Genomic DNA, 16,916 nt, shown 5'->3' on the forward strand with positions numbered 1-16,916 from the left:
GGTTCAATCCCTACCTTCCTCCGAGAGCCATATGTCTATGACATTATCTTCCCTCTAAGGCCGCCTCCTAAGACGCATTTTGTAAATGTATAACTGGTTCCCATGTGGCGTTTGAAAGAGGGTAAGCTTTCCATAAGACCAAGTATTGAAGTCTTCGTCGACACAAGCAATAATCGAAGATCCGGTCAACCTCGTACTCCTCACATGTCGATAATTCCACAGGCGGCGACGGAGGAGGATGTCGTCCTGGAATGCGAGAAGGATGGTAGAGTTTGAGGAGAGAGACATGGAAAACATTGTGAAGCCGAAATGTGGGAGGAAGTTTTAACCGGAAGGCTATTGGGTTAACGCCCTCGAGGATACGAAAGAGGCCTGGCTTTTTGTCGTCGAGCTTCCCGCAGGGACGGATGGTTGTGATGTTGCAACGTAGCATCCAAACCATGTCATCGACTGTGAAGGTTGCCGCAACCAAGCAATGTCAGTTTGCGTGAGCTTTATACCGTTTGCCAGCGGCACGAAGCTCAAGGGAGAGATCACGATGGACATCTTGTAAGGTGTGGGTACACCTCTCGGCCGACGGATTAACGGAAATCTCCGGAATGGAAATGCTGAAACGAGGGTGGAAATGATAGTTTACAAAGAATAGGGAAACCTTAGTTGAGGCATGGATATTATTATTGTAGGAAAAGTCCACCATGGTAAGGAAGTCCACCCAATCGTCTTGTTGGTAGCTGATTGTAAAATGGAGGTATTGTTCAAGGATTTGGTTGAATCTTTCGGTTTAGCCATCAATTTGAGGGTGGTGCGCGGTTGACAAGTTCACAGTAATCCCGAATGTCTGTAGAAGTCGGCACCACAAGTGGGAGATAAATTGAGGACCTTGATCAGAAGTGATATCCTCAGGGAAGCCATGTAATCAGACGACATTTTTCAAAAAATGGTCAGCCATCTCCTCCTCCGAAATGGTTTTCGAACATGGGACAAAGTGAGCCATCTTCGAAAACCGATCGACGATCACTAGCACCGCGTTATGGTCATCGACCCGAGGAAGGTCGGTGATAAAGTCCATGGAGAGAGATGATCAAGGTTGACTAGGAATTGGAAGTGGGTGTAGAAGGCCGTAGGGACGATGGTGAGCCGCTTTGGAGCGAGCATAGACGTCACAAGTTTTGATAAATTCTTTGACCAATTTCCAAGGTTGGGGACACCAAAACCCCCCGAGACAGCAATGCCAGCGTTTTCGCGACCCCAAAGTGTTCGACAAGAGGATCATCATGGCAAGTTTGTAGTACTCAAATGAGACATGAGCCAATTGGTATGTAAAGGAGGTGATTATGATAGAGTAGCCCATCCTGAGTTGTAAAGTAACTGAGATCCGAGCTTTGCATTTCCTGGGATGGGTTGTTGAGGCGCGCCATGATGTCGGTAGTGAAAGGGTTCGATGTTTGTTGCTTGGGCAATCTCGTTGAGCAAGGAATCATCATGCAACATATAGGTTGTGAACATGTGGAGTTGATCAGGCCACTATAAACAATGTGATTGCTGAGAATATGCATCATCACCTAGGCGTAATGCAAAGTTGGGTCGCCGAGAGAGAGCATCCGCTTTCCCATGTTGAACGTTCGGTCAAAACAAGATTTTGAAGTCGTAGTCGGCGAGAAAAGATGACCAGCGAGCCGGCCTCTGATTCAACGTATGAGTGGTGGTGAAGTAGATGAGATTCTTGTGGTCGGTCAGCACTTGAATACAATGTTGGGCCCAGCTAGATAGGGTCGCCATTTGGCGAAGGCCGAAATGATAACTGCAAGCTCCTTGTCGTAGACCGGATAATTGATTTTCAGGGCTGTAAACTTCTGAGAGTAGAAGGCGACCGGATGTAGGGTGCCATCATCGTCGAGTTGAGACAAGACCGCACCTGTGGCAAAGTCGGAGGCGTCGGTTTCAACCTAGAAAGGGCGGGTGGGGTCGGGTTGGACTAACACGGGGGCGGAGAGAAAAGTTGCTTTGAGGGTATTAAAAGCATTGTGTGCCGCAGGGGTCCAAAGAATGGAGTATCTTTCTGGGTAAGCTGGATAAGAGGTTGGACCAGGGAAGAGAACCTGTCTGTAAATCGTCTATAAAAATTTGCAAAACCAAGAAACAATTGTACCTCTTTCAACTGAGTTGGGAGAGGCCAATCAGTGATTGCTACTACCTTGCGTTCATCCATTGTGATCCCAATAGGTGAGATCATGTAACCCAAGAATTCGACAAAGGTCTGATTGAACTCTCATTTCTCACTTTTGGCGAAGAGCCCATATTCCCGGAGTTTGGTGAGAACCAACCGGGCGTGGTGTGTGTGCTCCTCCCAATTGGAAGAAAAAACTAGGATGTCGTCAAGGTAGATGACCACGAAATGATTGAGATACTCTCGAAAAATATAGGTCATCATGTATTGGAAGACGGTCCGACTGTTGGTAAGGCCGAATGGCATCACTTTGTACTCGAAATGTCCATAGTGCGTCCGAAAAGCCATTTTCCACTCGTCCCTAGGCTTGATGCGCACCAAATTGTAGGCGCCCCGAAGGTCGATTTTGGAGAAGATATGCCCAGTTCGGAGTCGATCAAGGAGCATTGGAATTAAGGGCAGGGGGTAACGATTATGCACCGTAACTTTGTTGAGACCCCGATAATCCACACATAAGTGTAAGGAGTCGTCCTTCTTTTTGACAAATAAGATTGGTGCCCCAACCAGTGATTGGAGGGTTGAATGAAGCCCTTCGCGAGATTCTCAACCAAATATGTGCGGAGAGCCTCAAGTTCAAGTTCAGATAACCCATAGATAGGACCGAATGGGGGATGCTCGCCCGCTTGGAGTTTGATTGGGCAATCGTAGGCGCGATGAGCTGGTAACCGATTGGCATTCCACTTTTTGAAGGTGTCGGAAAAGTCGCTATATCGGACGGGTAAATTGTTGACAAGAACGATGACGTCCCCCGACACAACGAACAGTGTAATGACCAAACCGGACTCGATTGCAACAAAATCAAGAGAGTGTCGTGACCTAGCAGGAATTGGCCTTACTGGAAAAGTGATGGAGCGGTTACACCAATCCACCGTCGGATTGTATGTCTCCAACCAAAATAGCCCCAACATAATCGGATGTCGGGGGGTTGCGATGAGGTAGAACGTGAGTTCCTCATGATGCACCCCAACTTGAAGTACCAATGGGATAGTGGCTTCAATAACTGCCCCCGAAGAGAGGACCTGACCGTCGATCGCCTCAACGGATATGGGTTGTGATGTGCGGACGGTGGGGATATTATGTGCGCGGACAAACAATTTATCGATAAAGCAAGTAGATGCTCCAGAGTCGAGCAAGGCATGAGAATGTATTGAAGTCGAACCAAAACAAAGACTTACTTGCAAAGAGAACCCTCCTAATGGTGGAACGGACTTGTACGAGCATGGAGAAGGTGAGTAACGGGAAGCGTCCAGCGGCACGACTCCTACTACAGTCGGACTTGGTCGTTTTCCTGTTGTCGAGGAACCTCCGCAAGACATGCACGATGGAATTGGTGTCGTGGGCCCCGCACCGGGCAGTGGCAGATGACATGGCCAAGGTTGCCACAATAGAGACAAAGTCCATTGTCCCGATGATGCTAGCGTTGGGCTTCAATTACTGGTTGGAACGGAGCGTGGTCGATCTCCATCGGGGTCTGGAAATCGACCTCCATTGTGGTATGGGTATCACTAGGTGATGGTAAGGTTGGCATGGGAGACAAGTAGGGCCTGGCGTTTGATGCGTTTTGGGAAGAAGCCTGAGACCCGCGAGTACCCCGTTCTTCTTGACGAAGTTCGAAGAGACGATTATCACACTGGACAACTTGGGAGATTACTTGAGACAACGATGTGGGCTCCGAGAAGTTTGAGAGAAGAGTCTTGACGTCGTTTCGAAGACCGCAACAGAAATGGTTGCATAGGGCATGGTCATCCCAACTGACATCGCAGGCAATCTGACGGAACTTTGAGGCGTAGACCAAGGCTGGAAGTGAGCCTTGTTGGAAAGAATAAAGCTTTGTGAGTGTCGTTCGTTGCCGGTCTGTCTCGCCAAACATCGCTTCGAGCTCCTCAATGAAAGTGGTGTAGTTTTCTAAGAGAGGGGATGAGGTCTCGATCAAGGGTGCAAACCACATTTGCGTCGGCTTGGAGAGAAGCGTGCCGACAAGCCCAACCCGAGAAAAGTCGCTAGCATACCGTTGGGGTTGTAACCGGATGATAAGTTGAATTTGGTTGATGAAGCCGTGAAGATACGCCCTCATGCCATTGAATTTTTCCGGTAGGCTGATGGTTGGTTCGAGGACATATGGATGGGAAGAGGACGTGGTCGGGCTAGGTGCCGACGATGGTTGTGACTTGATGGGTGGTGGATTTCTTGAAGTGCCGGATTGCAACTCTCATAATGATTCCCGAAGGATTTCATTATCTAGTTGAAGTTGTTGCAAGGCTGCCATGACTTGGTTTAGGTTGTCGACAAAGCCAGATATGGTAGCAAGAAGAGCGTGAAGGTGAACAAACTGTCACGGACAAGTATAATAGAGCAGAGCGAAGACAAGACTACAAAACAAGAGAGAGGAAAAGAACAAGAACTTAACTTATAGAATCTGTAACTGGTGTTGTTCACCTTGATTAGAATCAAGGTGCACCTGAGTATTTATACAAGAAGGTAGGGCTATGTAAGCCAGCAAGAAATAGAGTATGGATGGGGATGCATGCAATAGAGTCTGCATGAGAATGTGTAAAGCTAGAAATGAGGATGTTCAATCTATACTAAATGAAGTTAGATTTAATATAAGCATGCATATGTAGCTCAATTGGTAGGGTTGCCCAATAGAGACCATAAGGTCTTGGGTTCACTACCTTCCTTTGAGAGGCATATGTTTAAGCTATGACATTTTATGCTTGAGCTTCATCCTAAATATTTGTGCTAAAGTTTTGTCTTAAAGTTTTGTGTGGATAGTGGGAAAGTGAGGCACTTAACATTTCCTTGTACTAGGTACTCCATAATGTTTTAAGCTATAAAAAATTTCCTTCACTTGTTCTTGAACCTTCCTTTTCAAACCTGATTGTAAAGAGAATCCAATCTAGAAGCAAAAAATAAGGATATTTAAAATTAAGAAACTCTAAACTTAGACAATAAAAAATAAGAAAGGAGACAAATAACAATAATCAATGAAAAATTCAAAACTACAACTATTAACAGAAATGTAATCAGCGATTACGTGATGCAAATTGTCGGGTGGTTATAGCAATTAACTAGAAAAATATAATAAATATTTAGGAAACAAATAATGAGATCAATAAGCAACAATAATGGCCTAACACCTTCACAAGTATCTTCTCTTCTCGATGCCTTAGAGCCCTCTATGGTTGACACAACATGCTTCAAGGGCTTACGAAAAGCGCTTCAAGTTGGTTTCCCTAGTAGCGATGCCGAAATCGATGTGTCGCCTCAAGGGGTTCTTGCATGTTTATTAGTGACCATTCAAAGGAATACGTGGTCATTGTCATGGTTGAGTTTTGTCAATCGTCACATCAATATGCACCTAAACATCTAGGAAATTATTCACATACTACAATTTCTTTGCACCCTTCTAAGCCCTTAATGTACATTTCTTGTAAGTGTGGTTGGTGGCAAATAAGAAGATATTGTTGATTAACTTTGTATTTGATTTCTAGCTCATTCCTTATCTTTGAGAGATTAAGCGTGAGTTAAGTCATAAAGTTAGTTAATCTTTCTATTGTCATTGCTATTTAGGAGAGGTATATCTCTATAGAGTTTAATTAGGTACCCTAGAACATCTCATTAAATACTTTCAAGAGTGACTGATACCCACTTCTTTCCCACAAAAGGGCACATATGTGTTGGATCACTCACAACGATCTAACATGATGTTAACCATTATATCATCGTGTTGATACGAGCAACATTGGGACAACTATCTAGGAGGTTTTAGGGATGGTTAAAGGAACATAGTACCACATTATAAAATAGTCATCGTCCTCATAGATTTATCAAAGTAATTATGCATTATGATTGAAAAAAACAAAAAATCACACCCTTAAAATACATTGAAGAACTGCCAAATTGACTTACTATCTACGTCCACAACTAAACATACTTTTGCAGCATTTGATTCACCTATACTATATTGGCCAATAAGGTGTTGGGAATCTTAGGGAGATGCTTCCAGTAAAGAGCATCTGTGTGGGCTTCTTCTACATGAATGACCTCAAAATATGTCAATTCTTGTTTGTCTTTAATTTCAAGACACTTAAATATTTTGGAACTCTTATATTCCTCACTCAATGATTGTAGTTTGACATGATTAAATTACTTTTATTTCCAACATTAATATCTACATCAACTTCCCCAACAAACTATCATAATTCCATGTTCATATAACCTATCTTTAAGGAGTATACGAGGAAAAAACAAGAAGTTCCCAATTTGAAGAAGACAACAACCAATCCACAACTTCTGTGAGGTTGGTTAATGACAACAATGACAAAGGATGGGCAAACATGAGACCAACAATTTCTCTCTTGCTTAGCTCTCTCTCTTGGAGAATTTAGCATGCCTTCGGTCTCTATCTAATGTCACTTCTTTCCTTTGGTTAGGGTTTGCTTACCACAATTCCCTTGTCATAATGGATATGATTGTGAGGAGACCCCATTTCTCATATACTAGTTTGTCGTCCTCTTTATTTAATGCTTTGTCCATTGGGTAGCGCGTTGTCAATCCTTGGAGCTTGATCCATCTTTACTATTTCACCTTTTTAAGACATTCAGTGATATTTTGACATGTCCTTTGCCTTGATTTGACACTTCCCTATGGATTGAGAAGGTCCAATGATCTTATCATTGCTCCTAGAGCTTGTTCCTCAATCTCCATGTATTTGTCACATGCAACACGACTCAAACTCATACAAGCAGTCATATTTTCCTATTTTCGTTGATGCTATCATTGTTGAAGAAACTACCAAGATTCATTAAATGATATTATATGGAAGAAAGAGTAAAGACCAAGGATGATGTGGGTTTCCAAGTTCAAAATTTTGGAGGATTATATGCTAGCTCGGTGTCAACCTCTTAAAACGTACGATGTGTGTATGGTCAACCATGGGTGTAGATAAATTTTGTGGAAAATGTTGGTATCCCCATAAACAAATTGAGGATTAGAGCCCCATGGTGACATTTGATCAATAGTACTACTCATTTATTTACTTAGAAGTTGTTATGGCTCAAATCTTAATGCTCTCTGGCAACAAACTTTGAGATACTTCAGTTGACAATCACCAAAGTACAGGGGCAGAATAATTCTCTACCACTGGAGGTACTTGCATCTTCATGGCCCTTGCATTTGGATAAAAGGTAAGTCTCAATTCTCAAGTTTGATTTATTGAGGAAGAGAAAAAAACAAAAATTCTTCTACTAGAAAACGGGAATTTGAGCAACTGAAAAGCACGATAGAGAGATTTCTTCAAGGATTATAGTAAGAAAGAAGAGAGTAAATTATCTTTTTGTGACCAGAGAGAGACTCATGAAATACGTTGGAGAACGTTGAAGCACATAAATTATCACATCAATATGGAACTCAACATGAAGAGTTTGTAAAGCCAATGAGTGAAAAAATTGATTGGAAAATGTATGTAATTCAACTTTGGGCGATTCTTGCAGATGATAGGTATTTTTTTCACATTAATTTCATAGGCATAAAGCTCATTAAACATAGTTATTGAAGTCATAGAATAAGATTCATCAAAGATAATTTGTTATTGTTTACTAGCAAAAATATAGTTCCAAACATAGAACGTAATATTCGTGTTCGTGCAACCATTCAAACATTTGGAAACGAGCACGTTTGAAATGGGAAAAATATGTACTCTTTTGTTTTAGATTTTTTTCACTTAATCTTGTTACAATTTAGTTTACCCTAGTGGTAAGGAGTCATGTTGTTTTTGTGTATGTCTTGGGTTCGATTCCTAGTTTTCTCATCTCTTTCTTCTCTCTCTCTCATTAGTACCATGTCATAGCAAAATTTTATGTTAGTGTTATAATAGTTTTTTTCTTTTATTTTTTTAATTATTAGAACTAAACACAACATAGTGGTAAGTTGCTATGCTACTATTACTTGTGTCTTGGGTTCAATTCCCAACTTTCTCATATCCTCTTGTTAGTGTTGTGGCAAAATTTTATGTTTGTGTCATGTTCCTTTTTCTTCTTTTTCTTTCTTTCTTTGATATTAGAAATTAGCTCACCCGAGTGGTAAGTTGTTATGCTACTACTGCCTATGGCATGGAAATTTTTTATGTTAGTGTCATGTTCCTTTTTCTTTCTTTCTTTGTTATTAGAAATTAGGTCATCCTAGTGGTAAGTTGTTATGCTACCTACTACTGCCTATGTCATGTTTTCTTCATATTCTCGAATATATGTTTTATGAGTTTTTGAACGTTTGATTATAATTTATAAGGACATATTTTTTTTCAATCTCTATAGTTCATACTCATTTTTTTGTAAAGTTCTAAAGTGAGGATGGTAGAGATGTCTTGATTCGCTCCCAAAAGTATGCGTGTGATACAATGCAAATATTGCAACCATACTTATGTTGGTGGTTCACAATGGATTAGAGTCCACTTATTGGGATTGAGAGTGAATCAATGTATAATATAGACCCTAGTCAATCCAATCCAACTTTTAGATGATCTTCCATACACGTTTGAATCATTCTCGAATGCGAATGCACGTATGATACGTATGGTTCATTCTATGGTTCCAAAGTATTTCTCTCCATCACTTGGCACAAATTCCATACATGCCCAATTCCTAAAGACATTTTGATTGGTATGTCACATGGACATGTCACATAACAACCATAAGGGTGAACATAAAGACACTTTGACAAAATCCTTCCCGTAAATAAAAGAATCTATTACTTATCCAAAAATTCTGAAATTGCATTAATAACCATACTTATGTTTTAGTTGACATGAAATTGATAACATGGGAGAAAACTTGAGGTGTACATGGTTATTGTCATGCCCATTTAATGAAAACATGGAAAAGGAGCCTATGATCTTTTTTCACGAGGTAAACCACGTGGACATAAATACCAGAAACTTGAGGCATGAAATCTCCCTCAAGACCAAAGCCTATCTCTTAGTTAAATAAATTTGCATCAAAACCTACTCATTGTCACAATATTTGTACATGTCATTCTAATTTTGTCCTAGACGAAGGGTGGAGTTGTTGCTCGATAATTTGATTGGAGAGCAATCTATGAGCTAGGGAATTGTTTCTGATGAACTATCGTTCTTCTTGTACTAACAGTACAACAAGTTTTTATTACTCATATTCCATCCATCTAAACAAGTTTCTACGATGTTCATAAAACACGTGTAGGAAATGTGCTAAATAGGATTAATGCTCATAGATAAACTTAGGGAGAGTGTTTTTCTTTGTTGATCCCATCTTATTATAGGAACCATAATCTCAATGATTTTGAGCCAAACTTTTAATAGTTTGAAAAGTTGTGAATCTTCCAAAGTTATCTTCATCTAATAGGCTTTTGTCATGTATGTAGGTTTTGCATCCTCATCCAAACCAAGCCTAAGAAAATAGAGTTGTTTGGCCTACATGGCATTATGTTAATGTAACTTTCTTTTTGGACATATCCATACTCCATTGGGTTGTTTCAACCTTTAAATCCAAAAATATGTTTTTTCCACTCCCTATTGCTTCACATTAAATATGGGTTTCCAATGTAGCATATACCCTCCTCCATGTATAAATTTTTGAACTTTGCTTAACTAGATAAATTTGTTTGACAAAGAAATTCTAAAAACTTTGATAGTCTACAACATCTTAATCCTACTTGGTTTCAGCCTTTAACTATCTATGTTAATGGGTAATCAATAAGGCACTAGGTTTGTCATGTGAGAAATCCTAATTTTGGCTGGAATATTTTGGTTACAAATATTTATGTTAAATATCTCTTATTTATAAAAAATAATAGTAGAATTAACCAGAATGTTATTGTTCATAGGTCATGCATTATTGATCATTAATGGGTACTAAACTTAATGGGATTGGTCATGGATGCCAAAGGGCGCATTTCCAAAATGTCACGAACATGTCTCAAAAGCATGCAGGTATTCGGAATAGTCTCATTGGAATGAATGACAAGCTTGACCTCCACACATGCTCATGAAAAATTCCTCGTACAAAATGCACTAGCCATTTTTGATTGGTTGTAAAGATGGTATACTTCTCTAATGCATCCATTTTAGATCCTCTTGTGTCCTTCTTGATAGTGGTAGCGGTCAACATGCAAAGCCAAGTAAAAAATTCTGTTTTGAAAATTATTTGTCATACCGAGGACGAGCATTGAGAAGCTCACATTCAAAATTCCCTACTACCCATCATCAAAAAATTTGAAGCAACAAAAAGTCGGCTCTAAATTTTAGGACGTTTTATTTTGATAACCAATGTTAATGAACATTTCTTTAACTTTTTAACGTCGATGTCAATGTGGGAAAATGCAAAAGTAGAGGAATCACGTTAGAAATGTCAAATTTATCCCAAATGACCTCGTGGTTTGCATCATGGCATATCCTTTGTGTTTCCTATCGTTCACATTCTCCACCAAGTTGTGAGCTAGGGTTATTATTTAGATGTGGGTTATCTAGATATGAGCAATTGCCTCGGCTTCCAATTCTTTAAGTAACCTTTTCAATCCTATCCAGCTTTTATATGGTGTGACCACACTATTCTTGGTTGAAAATTGTGATGGCAATAACCATGATCTCATATAAAATCTTGCCCCTATGTCTTTGAGTTGTGCTTAAGTTAGAGCCAACAAGTTACCTGATTAACAATCTAGGTTTATGATTGAAAGTGCCCAAGTGTCATGTGGATTTGGTTGTAGTTAATTTTACAGACTCTTTGGGCATGGGATGGGCTCATAGTAAAATCTTGTCTCACAATTTTGGGTTTTGTAAGTTGTAGACTTTTTGGGTCGTAGTTAATTTAAGTTAATTTTACAAGCTATAGAGTAAATGCTAGTTCATTCACGATGGGAGGTTGTGAATTGAACAAGCTCAGGTAAGATGTTGCCAATCAATGCAAATCAACGACACGAGACAAATAAATGTGGCACCCATTTGTTTTGGAGCCAATGTATATGGTTATGTATGGAAGAGGATGTCCATTGTCCAACAACTTAGCCTAAACCTGGCCTTATTATTAAGCAAGGTAAAAAAAATAGGAAAAGTACCAATGTACCACTCTGAAAATCACCAAACTACTATTCCTTTTCTACCACATCACACCAATATCAAACTTGTGTAATTAAGTGGCAATTAATGCACCGTCACTTCTTGCAAAGGCAACGTAATAATCATATTTACTGAACTTTGTGTGTGCAAAATTATCTGGTCAAACAATGGTGAGATTATTGTCCATTATGATGTTCATTTCAGTCATTGTGTAATAAGTGGTGTTAAATTATGTTTATTTGGTAAATACAAACCAATTCCTTAGTTTTTGCTTGATGACTCTAATATTCTATTTACCAGCTATTGATGATCAAGATTAGCGAATTGCTAAAATTCGGAAATTTGGATGGATTTTTGGTAAATTTTTGAGAATTATCATGCCATGGGTAAATTTCGTGAAGACATGTTTGGCTCATTTCAATCAAAGTCGAGGAATACAAGGTGACGTCCAATCACTCAACTTCAAGGCAACATATAGCAAGAATTGTAGGACAACATTAGATTAATCATCAAGACACGCGTTGACCACTTAAACCTCAAGATTGTATTTGACTACATACTTATCTTTGAAGAATGTGGCAATCCGAACATAGTCGAATAAAAAGACCTTCTCTTTAGTTATTGCCCGCATATGTAGAGAGGATGGTAATAACTCGACTATAGACATACCTTATCTTTTTACCCAACCAATCCTAGATATATGTATGGGCTCCTAAAGCACAAAACAACATTTGTCTGCTTTGTGAGTTTGAACCCAAAGATAGTTTTGGTTTGATTGGTCACTTGGTTTATAAGATTTGGCCGCTTGGTTTAATGAGGTGAACGCAAAATACACTTCGAAGGTTTGAAGTATTTATGTTGGGGAAATTCCGGGGTATTATACCAAATTCTCGGCAAGTTATGCATGTTTTGTTGTAAAGAGAATGTTTGGGCATTGTGGCATATTAGGCGATGTCTTGGTCACAAGTAGTCTAAACATGGAGAGTTAAGGGTATGAAAGCGAGGGGCTTAATTATATCGTGGATCGTGGAACATTCTAGGTCGTTCTAGAATAGTATAAACATGGAGGTTAAGGGTATGAAAGTGAGGAGGGCTTAATTATATAGTGGATCGTGGAACATTCTAGGACGTTCTTGAACGTTCTAGGGTTCTACCGAATCGAGCCTGGTCTGGGCCCCTTGCCCGCTCGACCACAAAAGCTCCTGCCCCCCCTGCCCGCCTGCCCGAACTGACCGAAGCTCTCGGACGGCCGCCTGTCCGTACTTCTGGAAACTTCTAGGGTTCTACCGATTCGAGCCTGGTCTAGGTCCCCTGCCCGCCCGACCACAGGGGCCCTTGCCCGCCTGAACCTCCCCAACCGACCGAAGCACCCGAACAGCCGCCTGCCCGCACACGCTGTTGCCGTGGTTGACTTCCGGAAACTTCTAGACCCTTCTCTTTCTAGACCCCTTGTTTCTCTCTCTAGAGTCTAGACCCACTCTCTCTCTCTAGACCTCCTGCAGGTCCTCGTTGAACTGAAGATGAAGAAGAAGAAGAAGAAGATGATGATGATGATAATGTGCTTCTTTCTTCTTCTTCTTCTTCTTCTTCTTCTTTCTTCCTCTCCGTTTGATGAGTCCCTGCGCTGGCTGTGATCTCTGAAGCTCCAATGGAGAGCTCCGCTTCCAACACGTGACTGTCTGCTTTACCGTTGAATGTGATGAGATAGAGATAGAGAGATAGAGAGAGAGAGAGAGAGAGAGAGGGAACAGTTCCCGACGAAACAAAATCTCTTGCAGAATCAGATAAAAACACCACCGCCTTCACCATCATCATTTATGGACATGTCATGGGAGCGGTGACAGGTGAAACGCTCTGCCTGCAGAGCTCTCTCTCTCAAGATTTCATGGAAATTTTCCTCTTTTCTCGTCGCTTTCACGAAAATTTAAACTCTCTCTCTCTCTCTCTCTCTCTCTCTCCCCCAATCAATCTTGTTGGCCATTTTAGCTAGCCTCTCAACAGACGTTAATTATTTTCAGCTTTCCTTTTCTCCCCCAATCATCATTCGCTGTCGTTGAAGAGCCTGCGCTTTTTTTTGACAATCTCTTTGATTTTCTGTAATTTTCATCCTTCTGGAATTAGAAAATATGTCAAGGTTTTGCTGTAGAGTGCATAAATATATTTCCACAGCTACTATGAAAGCTTCCATGGGAAGGTAGCCGTAGTAATTCGGATAAAAGACAGGAATTCCTTATAACAGAGATTGTCCCTAAAAAACCTTTGAATTTCATTGATTCATGAAAAACTGTGTGTCTGTGTGCCTTTCCTTTATACATACATTGATTGTGTGTTTTCTTTGGTACTCTCTGAACCTTAGAATCCCATTTGGTTGCAGACTGAGCTGAGCCATACCCAAATTCCTCAACAATTTCAACACAGAGACAGAAATGGAAGCTTCTTCTTGTGATCGACCAAATGACACCATGGAGTCTTCATCTCCATGTCCTCCTCAATCCACAGAAAGGTAGAATTTCCTCCACATCCTATTTTCCTCTTTTTGCTTTTTTCTTTTCATGCGACATGTCTGTAATCACCAAATGTATTCGTAGCTCATGCTTTAATGTCTCAAATCCAGCATTTCCATTCTCTTTCTTTAGTAGTAGCCATCTATCTCCTCAAGAGAAGAATGATATAATCTTAGCTGTTACACTAATCCTTTCCATTTTCCTTCTGTAGAAAATGGATGATACAAACTAGCTATTTATTATATATATATATATATTAACCTTTTGGTATGTTTTTTCTCCATTTCCATTTTTCTTATCAGTAATCATCAAGCTTCCGAAAAGGATTCATCTACCATGACTATAGAGTTTCTGAGAGCGAGGTTGTTGTCGGAACGATCAGCATCAAAATCCGCCAGGCAACAAGTCCAGCAGATGTCACAACAGGTGCTTGAATTCCTTACTCTAATTGGCTTATGATTTCTGTTATTTTGAATAGAATGTGTCTCTTCTTCTTCTAGCAAAAGGAGTCTCAATGAAACTTTGCTGAGAGACGTGAAGTTTTTCATCTAACTTCTATCAGAGGTTAAAAGCTCTTGCTTATAGGTTTCTATGCCAATAATAGAAGGAAAAACCTTTGATTATAGTCGTTTTCCCTGTCAGAAGGAGGAAATCTCTCGATGTTTTACCTCAAACAATTGATCTATTTACTTATAGATTTTTATAATGGATAGAAGAAACAAGTTCTTTTCTTTAGCTGCTCCTTCTCTGGCAGTAGAAAGGAAGTTCAAGTTTGTTACTACGAATTGATCTTGTTATGCATTTGATGTTTTCTTATAGTGATAGATAGAAGAGAAAGCTCTTTCTCTGCATAATTGATGATGAAGTTTTGTTCACATTTTTTCTTTTTCTTGTAGCTTTCAAAGCTTCAGGCTCACTTAGACATGGAGATCATGCAAAGAAAGAAAGCTGAAGGTGCCATGGAAAGGATGCTTAAATTCCTCAGTTCCAAAGGTCTTTCAGTAGATTGCCTAGAGAAAGTAGAGGAAAATTTGGAAAGCATCAAAGAGGTAGATGGCCATGGAGCTCCCTCAGATGCATCAGGAAAGTCTATAACAAAGCATGCAGTGAATAGTACTTGTTTCCATGGCTATCACGAGGATTCACCGGGATCAGATGCTCATGATCCCAACGATAATAACCTTGTAGGTAAACCCAAGCCTTATAAATCACAACTTGATTATGAGTGTAACTTTCAAGCTAGTATGAAGCTTTCTTCAATGAGTCCTATTGCACACATGCATCAAAATACTGAAGATTATACCAATGAATTTGCTGATAAGAAGTCACAGACAACAGATTCTACTGATTATGAAGCGAAGTATGTTCTCTTCTTTTTTGTAATTTTATTTCTGCATATACTATTTGAATTATTTTCCATCGTGTGTTTGAATGTGTTTTTTCTTAATTCTGGCACTGATACTGCATTTTAGGCTCAACACATCATTCAAGTTGAAGTCAATGCTATATCAGATAATGGAGGAGGTCAAAACTATCCCCAAAGAACAACCAATGGAATCCATGCTTCAAGGTTTGGTGGATAATGTTATCAATCTATTCGCAGGCAAGGATGGAAATGATCTTTGTGAGAATAGTAGCAAACCTTATGATCCTGCCCATGTAGAGAAGCTAAAGGATTATTCAAAGCATCATGAATCAATTTATTCAAAGCAGAAGTCTTCTCCATCAAGGAATGTAAATCTAAGCACGATTACAGCATCAGAAAGATGTGTAATCAAGGGTGAAATACAAAATTCTCAAGCTCACTATGCAGCCAAAGCTAAAGGATTCGATTCTCAGCCAAAGGATGCACCACTTCACATAAGGCAAACAATGCGAGATCCATGTAAAGAAGGAAAAATGGTGAGTTCTGATTTAACGTATGCATCTAGAATGGCATATCACCCAGATATGTCGATGCACTGTGCTATACCAGGATCCATATCGGAACAAGCAATGTTCACCAATGGCCATATCCAAAGTAGTGAATGCACAACTATCGGCGGAGCACCGTGTGTAGTTGAATCTCCACATTCAGGAATGCATTATCATCGGGCAATGAGTTATGGAGAAGGGCATGGAGCTTGGCATCATGGAAAAGGAAATGAAGGCATGGTCAAGGGTGGGATTATCCATGATATGATACCACATGGAATTCATAAACAGCAAGATGTGGTATATGGGAACTTTGGAATGCATGGAGGCTATGCTTACCATCCGGGCGGTGTGGGAGGACCTCGTTCTCTAACAGATGACAGGAATGGATCAAGGCTTGGGGATATTTTGAGTGTTTTACAAGAGGCGAGGCAATGTGTGAGAGATCAACGATCAGAAGATCTATTGATTGGATCATCATCTTCTTCTTCATTGAGTGGAGGATACCCTCATGCAGAAAGATGCGAAGGTCTTAGGAGAAGTAGATCGGTATCCTCGAGCTCACACTTTGCTATTCGTAGTTTCAATCAGAACAACCTCCAACCAAGAGAGGTTGATCTTGGTAATGGCATCACATTGTATACGGATTGATCCAAAAACTCTGAAAGAGACCAAAAAAAGTACTTTATTTCTTCTCATGGCTCAGCCGTTTAACATTCTCTTCTAACGCTGCAGGGTTTGTAGAAATTGCAAGATCTATGATCTATCCCCATAGCTTCATATAAAATTTTGCCAATCATTCGACCGGCCGTTCCCACAACAATTGTGATCTATCTATCAATACTATCATAGATGGCATATCGTTGCTTCCGAACTTCCTATAAATGGGGATCATCTTAGCCGATATTTCATGTACATATTTAATCTCTAGGAAAGCTTTGACAATCAGAATTTAATCCTATTCTGAAAAGATGGAGTTATGAAGGGAAGCATTAATCAAGAATGATATGAAGCCTTGGCTCAATTACATTGTGCTATTCATTCCCAATTACTTGTATTAGATATTGGATGCAAAAATGATGAACCACAGAAGCACACTGGCACTTTTGTCTACTGATACATTAAGATGATCATTAGTAGCATTATTTTTTGTAGATGAATAATAATTAGAACTTGTTTTACC

The 16,916-nt window shown here is 39.9% G+C and overlaps 1 protein-coding gene across 3 annotated transcripts; it reads left to right on the plus strand.

Annotated features, from left to right (window-relative positions):
• The first annotated feature begins 12,928 nt into the window (after positions 1-12,928).
• Positions 12,929-16,709, plus strand: LOC147857551 (uncharacterized). Of its 3 annotated transcripts, none has more exons than XM_087327613.1 (5): positions 12,929-13,140; positions 13,672-13,818; positions 14,122-14,245; positions 14,716-15,179; positions 15,292-16,709. In XM_087327613.1, the coding sequence occupies exons 2-5, from the start codon at positions 13,742-13,744 to the stop codon at positions 16,382-16,384; spliced, it is 1,758 nt and encodes a 585-aa protein (XP_087183739.1). In that variant the 5' UTR covers positions 12,929-13,140; positions 13,672-13,741; the 3' UTR covers positions 16,385-16,709. The 3 variants fall into 3 exon arrangements, with proteins under 3 accessions (XP_087183739.1, XP_087183742.1, XP_087183740.1); XM_087327616.1 differs by lacking the exon at positions 12,929-13,140 and adding an exon at positions 13,491-13,509 and having other exon boundaries at positions 13,690-13,818; XM_087327614.1 differs by lacking the exon at positions 12,929-13,140 and adding an exon at positions 13,542-13,611 and having other exon boundaries at positions 13,690-13,818.
• The last annotated feature ends 207 nt before the right edge of the window (positions 16,710-16,916 follow it).

The sequence above is a fragment of the Azolla caroliniana genome, unplaced genomic scaffold, assembly GCF_043228905.1.
Source record: "Azolla caroliniana isolate FFs.n. ecotype wild unplaced genomic scaffold, voAzoCaro1.0.p SCAF_11, whole genome shotgun sequence".
In the NCBI taxonomy this organism is placed as follows: Eukaryota; Viridiplantae; Streptophyta; class Polypodiopsida; order Salviniales; family Salviniaceae; genus Azolla; species Azolla caroliniana.